The 16,180-nt window shown below is 38.2% G+C and overlaps 2 protein-coding genes across 10 annotated transcripts in view; both read right to left on the reverse strand.

Moving 5' to 3' along the window:
• macf1a (microtubule actin crosslinking factor 1a) overlaps positions 1–585 on the reverse strand; it is a 335,093-nt gene extending 334,508 nt beyond the window's left edge. For 5 of the 9 annotated variants that reach the window (XM_055017589.1, XM_035945394.2, XM_055017581.1 and 2 more), the window contains exon 1: positions 104–585. The gene's annotated coding sequence lies outside the window, so the exon portion shown is untranslated. The remainder of the gene's footprint in view (positions 1–103) is intronic. The other 4 variants (XM_023264101.3, XM_035945395.2, XM_023264104.3 and 1 more) reach the window with 1 other exon arrangement.
• Positions 586–9,316: 8,731 nt separating this feature from the next.
• Positions 9,317–15,514, reverse strand: ndufs5 (NADH:ubiquinone oxidoreductase subunit S5). Its single transcript, XM_023264124.3, has 3 exons — positions 15,358–15,514; positions 12,701–12,920; positions 9,317–9,514 (listed from the first exon to the last, which is right to left on the reverse strand). The coding sequence occupies exons 2-3, from the start codon at positions 12,914–12,916 to the stop codon at positions 9,410–9,412; spliced, it is 321 nt and encodes a 106-aa protein (XP_023119892.2). The 5' UTR covers positions 12,917–12,920; positions 15,358–15,514; the 3' UTR covers positions 9,317–9,409.
• Positions 15,515–16,180: the final 666 nt, after the last annotated feature.

The following is a 16,180-nucleotide window of genomic DNA, read 5'->3' on the forward strand; positions in this document are numbered from 1 at the left end:
GTGAGCATAATAATCATATTGGAGCAAAGGTGAGTATTATATAACATCATTGGGGTTGACAGCTCTTAAAAATGATGGTTTGATGAGCTCCGGAGCCCCTTACCTACACCGGGCAGCAGCGGTCCTTCAGTCCGAGCTCAGCGCACGGGAGGCCGGGGATGCTGCCGCCGCTGCTCCCTCTCTTCCCCGGGCCGGATGGATGGAAGAGTGGGTGAAAAAGCTCCGGATGTTCCGCCGTTTGAGGCTCCTGTTAGCGGCGTTTCCTCCTCCAGAACCGAGCGGAGCCGGTGGATGAGGCTGGAGAGCAGAGCAGCCAGGCAGGCAACGTGATCCTGAATGGTAATGGCTGTCCTGTTCCTCCTCCTTTCCCCCCGCTGCCTCTCTCTCTCCCCGGCTCTCTCGCCTCCAGCAGCCCCCCAGCAGCCCTCCTCTCCGGCTCCACTCTCTCTTTCTCTTCAATAGGCTGTTTTCACGGCTCTGACACTTAACCCATGTCTATTGAGCGTGTTAAGTGTCGCGGAAATTGAGATTTTTTGGGTGGACTCCTGCGTCATCCAGCGCCAAACCCGCACCGAGACGCGCACACGCAAACGCAAGCCTCCAAACTGACACGCACATGCACGCAGGCACTTTCTCTGAAATTAAGGGAGGACAGGGAAAAAAGAAAAAAGGGCGTTCACGTTTCTTTTCTCTCTCTCTCCCACAGTGACATATTTGCAGCAGCTCCTCATTCACATGGAGCCAAAAGACGCACCGATGGATGCGATCTGCGCTTTTACATCACAGCAGATCGTATTAATCTGAGCGTTTATAATCCCTGCACACTCACACACACACACACACACACACACACACACACACACACACACACACACACACACACACACACACACACACACACACACACACACAAACAGCTGGAAACAGGGAATCAGCGAGTAGCTCAAACTACAATTGATTACAGCTGCAGAAACCCTCGAAAACATCATTCAATAAACATCCCCCCAAAGATTCACTGATTTAGATCATCCTTTCAGTGTACAAACGTTATTTCTATGAGTTGAGATGACATAATAATGTTGGTAGTTGCATCAACTTAATATTGTGAGAATTTTGAACTCAAATTTCTGCATTTGTTAGAGTAAAAACTAAATTCAAATTGAGGAAACTTAATAAAATTGACTTAACAGCAGTTTTTTGTTTCCTACCTAGAAAAGTTTTACACAGTTCAGATTGTACGACGGTGCACTTGTAGGCCGAACAAACGAGATGTAAAGGACATTTCAAGGTCAGTATTGTGTCTTTAACAAATTCCACAAAAGCAATAAATTTGGGAATACACTGCCTGTCCAAATACAAAAAGAAAAGTCACCATTTGGATTGAACTAAGCAAATAGGTAAGATCCTTCTATTGGATAATTACTGCAGTGATGAATACGTTTCAGCTGCAACTTATTTAACTCTAGCTGATGCAGTGAGGAGCTTCTCATTTCTGAAACAACCATGTAGGAAGACATATCCTGTGGTCATGGAAAGGATGTTAATCTGTCTCAGAAGGATCAAATTATTGACCTGCATCAAGCAAAGAAAACAACTAAGGAGATTTCTGAAACTTCTAAAATCTGGTTAAGAACCGTCCAACACATTAATAAAACCTGAAGGATAGTGGAGAACCATCATCTTCCAGGAATGAATGTGGTCAGAACAAACTCTTGGATGATCATAGGAAATCAACAGTAGAACTCACAGCTATGTTTAATAGTGAAAGTAAGAACATTTCCACAATGTGAAGGGAACTCAAAGGATTGTGACTAAACAGCTGTAGCTCAAAGAAAACCACTGATCAGTGAAGCTAATCAGAAAAAGGCTTCAGTTTGCTACAGAGCATAAAGATTGGACTCTGGAGCAATGGAAGAAGGTCATGTGGTCTGATGAGTCCAGATTTACCCTGTTCCAGAGTGATGGGGGCATCAGGGTAAGAAGAGAGGCAGATGAAGTGATGAACTCATCATGTCTAGTTCCTACCAGCCTGTGGGGGTTAGAGTTATGATCTGGGGTTGGTCAGGTTCAGCAACGTTATGTTCCCAAAGAATGAGGTCAGCTGACTACCTGAAGATACTGAATGACCAGATCTTTACATCAGTGGAGTTTTTCTTCCCTGATGTTCATGGACATGTTCCAAGATGATGATGCCAGGATTCATGGGTTCACATTGAGAATGAGTGGATCAGGGAGCAGGAGATGGATTGTCCTCCACAGAGTCCAGACCTCAGCCCCACTGAGAATCTTTGGGATGTTCTAGAGAAGATTTTGTCCGACTCTCCTATCATTAATATAAGATCTTGGTAGAAAATTAATGCATCTCTGGACAGAAATAAATACTGTGACATTGCAGAAGCTTATCAAAGCTATGCCACCATGAATGCATGCTGTACTCAAAGCTAAAGGTGGTTCAATGAAATATTAGTGTGTGACTTTTTTTTGGACAGCCAGTGTATTTTGGTAGTGAAATTTAACCAACCACCCACTACGGGATGAAAATTATAAAGTTTCATTCAACAAATCTGCTCGGCTACAGAGGGCTTTTCGTGTTTATAAGTTGTGTGGGACAATATGTGGCCCTGAGGGGCTGGTGGAGACCAAAATAAAGCTAACAAGAAAAGCACTCAGAGAGCGCAGTACTCCGCCAAGGCTGTTCATTCCCCCATATGGCATTGTGAGAAATGCAGCATTTTGTTTTTGGAAATGTAGCATTTGTTTATTATTTACTGATTATCAGAAATCACGGCACTATAGAATGTGTCCATTTAATATAGATGTACCCACAAACAGAATGACCTTGCGCTGAGCACAGGTGTGTGTTATGCATGTGTATGTTAAGTATGGATACCAAATCACGTGACCTAAATATGTAGCAGGCGGCGGGAATTGATGGGACTCAGAAACACCCCCACAATTTAATCAGTTGTTCCTTGGATCATTTTCAATGGATAAGTCCCGATAAGTCCACAGGTCCACATGTGATCATCAGCAGGCAGCTGACGTAGTGTTCACTTGTTGTCATAGTTACAGTGACTCCATGCCGCTATCAATGATACAGAAATCTTTAACAAATCCATGGATCCAGACTATAAGCTGCATCACTGCCGAAATCTAATCACTTGATCCTTGTGTCATTTCTGACCTTCCCTGAAAATTTCATCCAAATGTATGTTTTTGAGTAACGTTGCTAACAAACAGACAGACAGACAGACAGACAGACAGACAGACAGACAGACAGACAGACAGACAGACAGACAGACAGACAGACAGACAGACAGACAAACATATGCCAATCGTCACACAACTTCGCCGCATTCCTTGGCAGAGTAAAAATGAGGGTAAATATATTTATCGGAGGGCTGAATGACAAAATAATATTTTAGAAGTTCCATTGTTTCCAAAATGTGCTCTATAGAGTTACTACAATTGTGTTTTTAAAGAGTTTTACAGAGTTTTAGAACATTTTATAGCGTATATTGTTGGTACACTTAGGGAGTGGCTCTTAAAATAAAGGCTCTCTAATCTATTCTATTCTATTCTATTCTATTCTATTCTATTCTATTCTATTCTATTCTATTCTATTCTATTCTAAATATGGGGCCATGGTGTCCTCAGACTTTTGTTTTATTTAATTTTTTTGTCCATCACACAAAGCCATGTCAATTTTACAATCAAATTTTCTCTGTTTTATGAAATTATCTTACTGGATTGAACACTTTTTGTTTAGATGGATCATAATTTAAACAAAACTAATAACCTGTGATGAAGCAACGTCTCTTTATTACTCCGCTGTCACGAATTAAATAGGTTAGAGACTACCGAATTAACAAAAAAAAGATGATTTACACTGTAAAAACAGGAAATTCAGCTGTCTGAAAGTGAACTGAAACTGTTTCTAACCAAATATTGCAAATTCTTAATTTAGCAAAAACTGAATTTTACTTTTACTCATTGTCCTGCATTTTTTCCTGTTTGTTTTAATTTTTGCTGACTCTTTAGTTAACAATAAAAGCCTTATTAATAATAAGATCCTGTCTTACAAGATCATCCTTTCCAACACTCGGAGCAACAGAAATTAGCATGTTACATATAATTATAGCAATTTATTGATTTTATTCAACATGTTCAGGCAAGACATTTGTATGCGCTCTACATATAACTTCACCTATCATTTTATTAGGTACACTGTGTAATCCAATAAAATCCAATAAAATGGCTGTAAATTCTACTTTTGTGAAGCTTCTGCATTTCCAGTTTTGCCTGACATCATAAGGTCATAATTCTACTTTACATTTATTGCTGAGGTCACAGTGGGAGGAGGTAGGTTTTTATGATTGATGACATTATAACTGTATCATACTGCAAATAAGACATTTTAAAATTCTCTTTTTCTGTTTCTTTAGAGGTACAGACTTTATATTGCAGTGAAAATTAAGCACATAATGAGGAAAAAGGTGACAGGAGCAAAGAAAAAAAATGCCCTGCTTTACATTTAAAAGTATTCCTAATATTTTATAACTGTGACTGTGTAAAAAATAGCTTTAGCATCATTTTATGTGCAGAAAAACATGAAGCACAACAAAATATATCAACACTAAAGAGAGATGTATGCAGTAATGTGGTTTTCTACAAGAAATATTTTATGTTTTTCAAGTTTTTCTTCCATTTTTCTGCATCACTGAGGTCTGAGGCAGCTTTTAGTCTTTATTTGATAGAAACATATTGAGCCTCGAGTTTCAGGAGATTATAAAGCCTGAATGATGAAACAGTTTTAGTTGTAATGATGAGAACGCTCAGTGGAAAACTCTCTTTAATACAGACGGCTTCTCTCTTCAGGGCTGTCTGGCTGATAAGTCACTGGGTTAAATGGGAATCTGTCGATGAACTGGTTGATGTCTGGAGGATAATCCCAACTCTCCTCCATCAGCTGCTGGATTATCTGAGAGTCTTTAATCAAACAGCAGCTAATGTTCTGCAGGAAGCTGATGCAATAAACACAGAGTAAAGTTCACCACTCAGTCTGTCACAGTTAATTATTGAACAAAGTTCAATTCAGGATAATCAGGAGTTAAAAGATACACAAAACTGAAGCTCCTCTTGACATTTTCTGGGCAGTAAAAGTGCAAAAGTGACTTTCTCTGACTTGATAATATGAGTCATTAAATCCTGAGCCCTGATTAGCTGTGATTTTGGGTTTAATAATGCTGATTTGGACGTTAAGTGGAGGACAGACTGTGTGACTCAGCCTTCGTGGAAAACTTATTCATCCACACGTGGGCAGAAATGCAGCCAAAAACCTCCAGGGAGGTTTTAGCTGAAACTCATGTGATCTGAGGAGTCACATTTCCTTTTACTGCAGGGTTCGTTTAGTTTTTAAAATATATGTCAGTTGTTAAGCTTCGTCTGATAATTAACACGCACGTTACAGTTGTTGTTACGGTTTTACCCTCAATTCTCCTTTATTTTACTTCTTCTTTCTCTCATACAGTAGCTCACAAAATACAATACAATGTGAAGTAGTCGGTGTACAGCTTGTATGACAGTGTAAGTTTATGGTCCCTCAAAATAACTCAACACACAGCCATTAATGTCTAAACCGCTGCCAACAAACATGAGTACACCTCTAAGTGAAAATGTCCAAATTCGGCCCAATTAGTCATTTTCCCTGCCCGGTGTCATGTGACCCGTTAGTGTTACAAGGTCTCAGGTGTGAATGGAGAGCAGGTGTGTTAAATTTGGTGTTATCGCTCTCACACTCTGTCATACTGGTCACTGGAAGTTCAACATGGCAGCTCATGGCAAAGGACTCTCTGAGGATCTGAAAAGAATTGTTGCTCTACATTAAGATGGCCTGGGCTATAAGAAGATTGACAACATCCTGAAACTGAGCTGCAGCACGGTGGCCAAGACCATACAGTGGTTTAACAGGACAGGTTCCACTCAGAACAGGCCTCGCCATGGTTGACCAAAGAAGCTGACTGCATGTGTTCAGCATCATATCCAGAGGTTGTCTTTGGACCGCTGGGCCACAGGACAGTATTCCAACATGATAACGACCCCAAACACACCTCCAAGACGACCACAGCCTTGCTAAAGAAGCTGAGAGTAAAGGTGATGGAGTGGCCAAGCAATGTCTCCAGACCTAAACCCTACTGAGCATCTATGGGGCGTCCTCAAATGGAAGGTGGAGATGCATAAGGTCTCTAACATCCACCAGCTCCATGATGTTGTCATGGAGGAGTGAAAGAGGATTCCAGTGGGAGTCTGTGAAGCTCTGGTGAACTCCATGCCCAAGAGGGTCAAGACAGTGCTGGAAAATAATGGTATCCACAAAAAATATTGACACTTTGGGCCCAGTTTGGACATTTTCACTTAGGGGTGTACTCACTTTTGTTTCCAGCTGTTTAGACATTAATGGCTGTCTGTTGAGTTATTTTGAGGGGACAGTACATTTACACTGTCATACAAGCTGTACACGGACTACTTTAAAATGTATCCAAGTGTCATTTCTTCAGGGTTGTCCTATGAAAAGATATAATTAAATATTTGCAGAAATGTGAGGCATGTACTCACTTTTGTAAGATACTGTATCTCACATTTGTAAATCTTTTACCATATTTTAGTCCTTGAACTATTCATCTGTGCTGCAGTCACAAATCTCAACTCAATCTGAAATTAAAGTCAGATCATTTCATCCAATTCACTTTAGTGCACATTTTTATAAAAATTACCAGAAATATAACGTTAACTTTAGCATGATTCTGTAAAAAAACAAAAAATTCTGCATTCCTCTGTGCAGCTGAGAGTTTATGATCCACTCAGCTGCAGCCGACAGTCATGAGGCAAAAATTCAGTTTTCTGGAGAAGCAGTTTTCAGTCTTTACGCTCCACATATCTGGAACAAACGTCCAGAAAACTGCAGGTCTGCTGAAACTCTCAGCTTATTCAAATCAAAGTTAAATCCTTATTTATTTACTGCTGCCTTTGATTAATGACTTAATACCAGCACTGCACTGCTACTTTTAAAGCGATTTATCTTAGTTTTATTTTCTTTGTTCTTATCATAAATTTCATGTTGACTTTATTGCTTAAATTATGTTTCATGTCTGTGACTTTAATGTTAACCTTTGAAATCACTTTTGTAATTAATTTCTTTGCCATTGTAAAGCACTTTGAATTGCACTATACAAATAAACTTGCCTTGAACTGCAGGCTGTGTATGAAGTACACAAGTATGGAAAAAAAGATGTAAAGAGTAAAATATATATAGAATATAGAGTCACTATTCACTCCCAATATTGGTAACATCTGTGGACACTTGGAAAAATGCTGTACATGTTAATTACATTCTTTTTTTCTGTAATCAAAGAAATTCAACTTTCGTTTTCTTTTTTCATGTTTTCTATGATTTATGGCATTAGAACTGTATCATACTGCAAATAAATAATAATAAAAACTAAATGAGATACTTAAGACAAGAATGTTAAGATATTTAGAATTCTCTTGTCTTCTAATCATGGTTGTTCTGTTTCTATAGAGGCACAGGACTTTAGATTGCAGTGAAAAATAAGCATATAGTGAGGAAAAATGAGACAGGAGCAAAGAGGGGGGAAAGCCCATAAATTGCTTTGGGTAGCCTTAAGAACGGTCAGATTTGGTTTCAGAACCTGAGAATGCACATGCACAATAATAAACACACATATTTCCACTAATATTAAAGAGGAATCCACCTCTTTATCCTCACAGTTGAGGTGTCAGTATCTGTGAACATTCCAGACAATCTGAGGGCTTCTGACAGATAAATCACCATGAAGTTGTCCTGAGTTTAATTTTCCACTAAATAAAGGCAGAAACGAACCCTTCTGGTGTTGTCTCTTTGCTCTTGGCTCCATCTTGTGGCGACTCCTGCAGCCTCTTTAATCCCATCAGGCTGATTTAAAGGCTGCTAATTGAATGGAGGATGTCAGACAGCATCCATTCATATCTTCCTCTCATCCCTCGGGAACCTTTACCCGCTAATCCGCTGAAAATCAGGTCAGTGGGTTAAGAAAATAAACTGCACTTCGACTTCCATTTACAGCCAAGCGACACGCAGACTAGAAGAACGATGGGATGGACGATAAACCAGTCAGAGGAGGTAATTTAAAGAGGCGTAGAGAAAGTCAGAAAAACTGCTGGATTCTTGTGTTTTAACACTGAAACACAAACTGTCTTCAGTTAAATCCATTTCTTGCTGTAATTCAAACATAAAATGTTTGATAAATCCTGATTTAACTGCAATTAATGTCAATTATTATGAGAAGACTTAACACTTTGGATAAATTAAAGTACACATTTCACACTATTAAGTTTTATCTAATACAAAAGTTACATAAAGCATCTATCTAGCTTATTGACATTTATGTATTTTTTTTAACTTGAGAATTTACTTAAATAAGTTGAGGTGACATAATAATAAATTTTATTTATAAAGCGCTTTACAAGTAACTCAAAGATGCTGTACATAAAATACAATAAAACAAGAGTTATAAATAAACATAAGTGTGCTTAAATCAGAATTTTCCAATTTATTTAAAATTCAAATGTTTTTATGCAGCTTTTCATTTATAGATTTTGTTGCACAATATGAAGCACTTACATATAACATGGAATACAAATAAATTTACCTTGTCTAAGTACAATCAAAGTATTCAGTGCAAGAAAAAGCACCTATAAGTGCTGCGCTAGTATATATTTTTTTAATAAAATGTGTAGAAGCAGAATTTTTGTGCTGTAGCTGCTTTAGTTTGACTAATTTGAAGTGTTCTGCACTTTGTTTTTAAAGACCAAACATGTTTTTTTAATGCAAAATGTCAATTTTTGAAGTACCTACTGAGAATTTCTCATACATTCATGCAGTGGACGAGCAGTAAACTGCAAAGTAAAAATACTTAGCTTTTACAGTATAAGTTCTTAAGTGTTTTTTAAATTTGTTTAGCGTATTTTAGAATATTTTACGTTAATTTCAGGTTTTAATCTCCCTCAGAGGAGAAACACTGAACTCAATTGAATTAAAACTGACATTGCTTCAACACAAATGACTTTAAAAAAAAAAAAAAAACTACTTACATAAAGTATTTATAAATACTGTGATTTGTATATTTGCTATGAACCTGTGAATTAAAAATCAAGCAACTTAAACAGTATTTCTCAGCTGGTTTGATGTTGGCAATCCAAAATATTCATAGTTTCTGTACAAATCTCAGCATTCTAGGAAAAGAAGTCGACACAGAAGGAAAGTGGGGATGGAAACATTTATTTGCAAACAGTGAGGAATAGTGATATCTGATTATATTATATGATACACAGGAACAGAGCAGCAGTTTCCTCATGGAGAGTCGTCAGCCTTGCCAGTGTGACACTGTGGCGGCGTGTATTTTCCCTCCTTCACCAGTTTGTCGCGCTGCTTACGGATGGCGTGAAGCCGCTCGTGCTGCAGAAAGGAGGAGAGAAGAAGAGGCTTAATGCAAAATAAAACAGAAAAAAACGTAAGTACAAGAGAACAAAGTAAAGAAAGAGAATGTTCTTCATCCCTCCACCATCAGAGTGACTTTATCTTTTACTTCATCACCTCGTGTCAACATGCACATCAGCTCTGTCTGCTCTAAAAGAACGTCTCCGTACCCGGTTCTGGTTTCTGTCCAAATCCAGGTCAGGGTGCTTGGAAAATCCAGCAGAGATGCAGAAGATCTTCTCTGATAATTTTAGTAGCATCTCAAACAATTCATCAATTTCAAATCAAAGCTGCAGTTTGAAACAATGCAAGTAGCAAAATGGAAGAGCTGCCTTTAAGGGAAACAGACACTCTGACCTGCTGTTATTTCCTTAAACCAATCACAGAAAGGACGCTGCTTTGGTGTCAGTGGAATTGGTTTTAAGGAATGTTTCCTCGCAAGGAGACGAGAACTCAGAAGAAATGGATCCATCCATCCATTATCTATACACCACTGAATCCTCATTAGAGAGGCTGGAGTCCATCCTGTACAACATCAGCATCACTGGCTGATGTTAACATAAACAAGACTTAAATCATCAGCATCATCTCAAACCAGAACAAAATGTGCAGATCCATTTTTGCACTGCTGAATTTTGCACTTTCACATATATTTCACAAGCCACTATATATTGTTGTTGTTTACAGTGTACTAATAGTGTATTTATTCATTTTCGTTTGCCATCCTTATAAATATTGTACATATTACTATTATTATTATAAATGCATATGTTTATTGCTGCTGTAACAATGTGAATTTCCCCCGGCGTAAGGAGCAATAAAGGATTATCTGATCTTATCCCAGCTGACTTAGGGTGAAGGCAGGAGACACTGGACACGTAACAGTCTATCACAGGGCTACATATAGAGACAATCACTGCGGCACAGAAGACATTTTTTACTTCTCTCTACTTCCTCATGGTTGTTGTGTTTCCACAGAGGTGCAGGACTTTATATAGCAGAGAAAAATGAACCTACAGTGAGTAAAAATGTGACAAAAGCAAAAAACGCCCAGAGGTTTAAACTGTTGTCTCACTTTGTTGTTATTTTTTGTGTGAAACTGTCATGTTTTGATGGTATCTCATGTTATAATCCTCTATTCCATGATTTTTATTTGTTACACACCAAACACTGAAGAGAAACTCAACACAAAACATCACAAATCAAATCGCCGTATCTGACAGAAACAACCCAGTTAGGTTTCCTCAGACTGAACTGGCTGCATGATGCAACGCTGATGTTAGAATTCCTCATCCAGCTGTTACACAACCAACACTTCAGACCTAATAAGTGGATGTGAACTGAAGCCGACATTCACGTTACATCAGCACTTCTTCCTGCTACGTTTGGTGGGAGAGAATGAGACGTGACTAACAAGGTGTGGAATCGAGGCTGAAGCTTTCTGCTGCTGCAGCATTTCCACTGTAGAGCAGCGACTTGTTCACCTGTCAGTCTGTTCGCTGCTGACACCTCAACTCTGTCAGGGAGGGCGACTTCTGCTTAACTCTGTGATGGAAACATCACTCTTTCTCCTTGACATCATGCTAAATTATCGTCCGACAGGCAGACATTGTAGGAGACAGATATGCCAAGACTCTCTGCTATGGTCGAAGTTAGATAATGTTTATTCTGATGTGACTAAGCAGACTAGTTGTCTCCATATTGGTCTGTAATCTAAATCTGACCTCCTCCCAACTACAATATATACCTGGAAATCAGAGAGAATCCTCAGAAAAGATGCTGGTACTGTTTGCATGAACTGCTGCTCTGTTGGTGTCATTTCTTCTGATATCAGTAAACCTTCCTCACTAAGTCATCTGAGTCTCCAGTGTCTCTCTGCCTCCTCATCCTCTCGACCTCGCTGAACTTCCACACAAACTCTGATGTTATTTAGTTGGTTAACTCTGGTTTTCCGCTGAAACACACCATCCCTTTTTATCTGTTCATAACATTTTCCAGCTCTTTCTGGGGGATCCTGATATGTTCCCAGGCCAGATGAGATATTTAATGCCTCTACAGAGTCATGACTTTACCTCACAGTTTCCTCCCACTTGAATGTGCCAAAGAAACCTTCAAAGCGAGTCATCTGAGTGTTTTCTAGAGATGATTTAAGCGGATTTTATAACTGTAGACACATTTTCTTCCACCATGACATCCATCACACCAAACTCTGAACAACAATCAGCCACTTTAATGCAGCAGGCGTGAACAGAAACACCAGCATGTTAAATATTAAAGCCAAATAAGAGCTCTGAGACACCGAGACTGATCTACTATCAGGGAGTTTACAAGCAACTTTAGAATGTTTTATTTAATGTGCTGAAGGCTGAAAATTTTGAAGTTGAAAGAAAAAGAGGTAACCCAAGAAAGCTGAGATAGTGTTGAAATAAGCAGCTATATGTGTATTATTTTATCTCCAGACCCAACTGATGCAGAAAAGCTTGTAAATGCTTCAAACAAGCTCAAGTTTTACTGTTTTAAAACATGAAAGTGAGTCTAAAAGATACATTCCAGCTGTGGTGATTCTGCTTGTATGTAGTAGAGGCTAAACAAAGCAACGCTACAGCACCAGAATTTACTGTTAAAATAAATAAGAAAGCTTCTCAGGAGCACAAACTTAAAGACAGAGCAGTGTGTGATGCACACAAATCTAAAATAATTCAGATTTTTGCTCTAATAGAGTGGATTCATGGCAGAACCCCAATAGGAGGCAGACAGATGTTTGTAAAAAGAGGTCATATCGTTAAAAATCAGGTGCTGCTGGTGAAAATCAAACCCACAAATCAAAACAGGTCACTTCACAGCAGGAACTGTCACTGCCTGATACATGGACATTGATCTCTTTAGTCCACTGTACTGGTGAATTATAGTGAATGAACTCTGTTGTAAAATGAAACCAGATCTATAAAAGAACATGTAGGTGACCTTTAGTGCAACATCTGCACTTCAACTGCGACTGAGTAGGCCTAAATATGATCACAGTCTGGTATTTGACTCATTTTGATTTCTGATAATGAGATTTAAGCTTGTTTAACACACTAGCAACAGATCTGTGCTCCTTTTTAAAGACTTTATGAAGCTGCAACCTGCTCAGAAGCAGTGTAGTGTCAGCTACGGTTAACTCACCGTCTTCTGCCTGTGCATGCACTCGTAGAAATCCTCAAACTCCAGCTGACACTCCTTCTTGGCTCGGGTCTGTCCGATGCCGTGGGAACATTCGACCCACTCCTTCTCGAAGGCGTGGCAGCGAGCCGCTCGCTTGTTGGGCTGCGAGCCGCTCTGCAGCAGCAGCCAGCGGTCCACGTTTATACCCAGCCGGGACTGGATGTCCACGAACGGCATGATGCTGGAGGAATTAGAACCAGAACAGGATTGAGGGGGTGAGAGCGAAGACAGGAAAGAAAACATACAGAAAATAGAAACTGTTTTCAACACGTAATCATAGAATTCCCTTGACTTTCCCTTGGGATTAATAAAGCATCTATCTATCTATCTATCTATCTATCTAAATCAGCAAAAGTATCAATTATATTGATTACAGACCACTACATTTAGAGCCACTGCATTGTTTAGGTTAAATCTTTCACAGTAGACAACAACACTGCAACTAATCATTATTTTCACGGTTGAATAATCTGTACACTATTTTCTTGATTAAACAGTTAGCTGTTTGGTCTATAAAAAGTTGGAAAATAGTGAAAAATGTTGATCAGTGTTTCATAAAGTCCAACATCTCGTCCTCAAATATCTTCATTTTCTCAACAACACAAAGATATTCAGTTTACTGACATAGAGGAGAAGAGAAACCAGAAAATATTCACATTTAGGAGGTTGGAACCAAATAATTTAGACACTTAGAAATTAATTTGTAAAGCTACTGACACAATAAACCCTGGGTCAGAGGCACTGCATATTCTATATCATAAACTGCAGTCTTTGTGATTTGCTAGATGCATAGTTTCAAACCACAAATTCCATTTTAAATTAATTGTTCAGCCCTAACCTTGCCTGCATAATTCAAAGGTGTCTCTCAGTGTTTAGACTTGTTTTGCTGCAACACCTCCACAGCATTTTAGTCTGTAACTGATTTTTTATTTCATTTTAAATCTAAATTATTGCAATTTGAAAATGGCTCTCAGTAGGTGTATTCATAGCTTTGTACATATCGATAAATGGATAGGTAATGACATATGGAGTACTTGATACTGTACAGCAAAATGATGGGCAGAAAGCATGACATCAATACCTTTTTAAAATGGTCCCCATATTTTGTCCACTAACACACATTCATGATTGCTACATATCATTAAAAAAAATCACAGAATATGTGAAAATGTATACTTAAACTAGATCAGAACAGTTGATTGAAATATTCGCAAAACCCCCTTATGTGCAACATCTAAACTGCAGGCGCTGTAAGACATAATTTGCCACATCATACAAAACATACCACTAGACTAGAACAGCTTCTTGCCCACCGCCATCATCCTAATAAACAGCTGAGCCATTCCTCCACACCTGTACCATATACCCATGGATATGTACAGTACTTATGCACTAAGAACAGCATTCTCTGCTTTTTCCACTGTATTATCACTCTAACAATTATCATTTTAAACTACTGTGTATATTTCATCCTTTCTAGCTTTGTAAATATCTGTAGATGCTGTGTTATATTTATTTTTATTACAATTATTTTTTCCTCTTCTTCTTTCAACAGTTTTTTTTTTATTATTCTCTTTCCATATTCCTAGGGTGACAGCAATAGCCGAAAGCTGATCCTGATTACTGTCAGTGTAGTTATATAGTTAAATTATATTCTCCAGACTTATAGAAACTAGGCTCAAAAATCAAATCATAATTGTAATATGTATACAGTGGAAAAAATTTTAAAATTATCATTCCCATTAAAGATGCCATGAAAATCATAATAGCAACGTCTGTCAAAATAACCTCAATATGATTGTTTTACATGTTTTTCAGTCCTGATTTAAACTAACATAGTACAGTTCAACAAAGTATACTTGAAACAGGCTAAAAACACATGCGTGGTCACGTTTGTTTTGTGTTTTGTAATAATAACTGATTTCAGTGGTGAATCTGGTCACCACAAAATCATGACAACAACAGCAATTGTGCCTACATTGATTTCATTATTACATATTATACAAATAGTACAAATCCTTATGTATTATAAACACATTTAAACCTCTATTTCAGCGGTAAATTGTTTTAAACCTGATTTTTAAAGGATGCATCTAAAAGTAGATTTCAGTCTGACCTCAAAATCTGTTGAAAAAATGGACCCCCTTTCAGCAAAATGACGGATTACTTAATGAAATATATTTTTGCACGATGTTAAAATCTAGTAACAAAGACTACAATTCCTGATTTCTGTGTTTTCTCCATTTTTAATTTTCTATTAAACCAGCTAATGTTAGCTAACTAGCTGCTCAGCTAACGGATAACTCAGGAAACTAACATTTACTGTAAAAACACCCAAACATGAAGCCTCGTTTGACTCATTTGAGTTTATTAATGCATTAACTTGTTACGACTGTTGTATGAATCTATCAGTAGGTTATATTTCTGTGTTTTTATTCGTTTCTGCTCCTCAGATTCTCCTTCAATGACAGACCGTTCATGCTCACGACAGGCCGCTGTCACTTTACGACTTTTACACTCTAACGATATTTATAGACGATAAATAAACTCTAGGATGCAACACACCGATTCACATGCTGTCAAAATGTCAATAAATACTATTAAATATGAGCATTTACCGTGTTTGTCAGCGTCACTTTAACCTTCCTCGGTTTCCACGCGTTTTGCTTTACGGCAGATCCAAACAGCCGTAAATCGACCTGTTCTGCTGTGAATAGAAGAGTTTCTGCTTCTTACCTCCCTCTGCTGGAACCACAAAACACTACAGAATGCAGGCAAAATAAAGTTTAACACCGAATTATTCACACCCAAAGACAAACTTTTTTTTTTTCTTTTTTTTTTGTCTGCATTTGTTCTCATTGTTTAACTCCACAAAAGGGGAGTCAACATTATATGAGATTGATGCATATTTTAGTCTTGCAGCCAAATATTTTAATATTTAGTGCTTGTGTGTGACCATCACCGGCCCTCCCTGAAAGCTAAGCAGATATTCTTTATTAGAATTCCCTATTATGAGCCAGGGAGGGCAGTGCTACACCTCAGTGATGTGTGGGGGAAACAAAGACTGGACAGGACGAACAGGACGAACAGGATGAACAGGGATAGAAAATAACAGGCGGTGCTATTGCAATTAAAGATTGTAAGGTGGTGTGTTATTCCCAACTACTAACTGTCCATCAATAAAAAAAATAATAAAATAAAATAAAAATTTGAAAGAAAAGAAAAGAAAACCAAACCAACACAAAAGAAAAAGAGATTCAATAATAAATGAACAAACAGTACTGAGCACCATAATTGTGGGTGTCTTGATAGTATAGAATAGAATAGAATAGGCCAGAAAAGGATACTAGTGCGAGAGAGAATGAGTTTAGGGTAGAGACTGGAGAAATTCTCAGCACATTCTGGCGGGACCCATCAATCGCTGAAATGGGACTCGGCAGT

Source organism: Amphiprion ocellaris, chromosome 15 (genome assembly GCF_022539595.1).
Source record: "Amphiprion ocellaris isolate individual 3 ecotype Okinawa chromosome 15, ASM2253959v1, whole genome shotgun sequence".
Classification (NCBI taxonomy): domain Eukaryota; kingdom Metazoa; phylum Chordata; class Actinopteri; family Pomacentridae; genus Amphiprion; species Amphiprion ocellaris.

Bases quoted from the DNA above. Each gene is read 5' to 3' on its own strand.
- ndufs5 (XM_023264124.3), bottom strand. From the start codon at position 12,916: ATGCCGTTCGTGGACATCCAGTCCCGGCTGGGTATAAACGTGGACCGC. The intron at 9,515-12,700 runs GTGAGTTAACCG...TCCTTTCTGCAG, and splicing joins GCATGCACAGGCAGAAGACG to CACGAGCGGCTTCACGCCAT.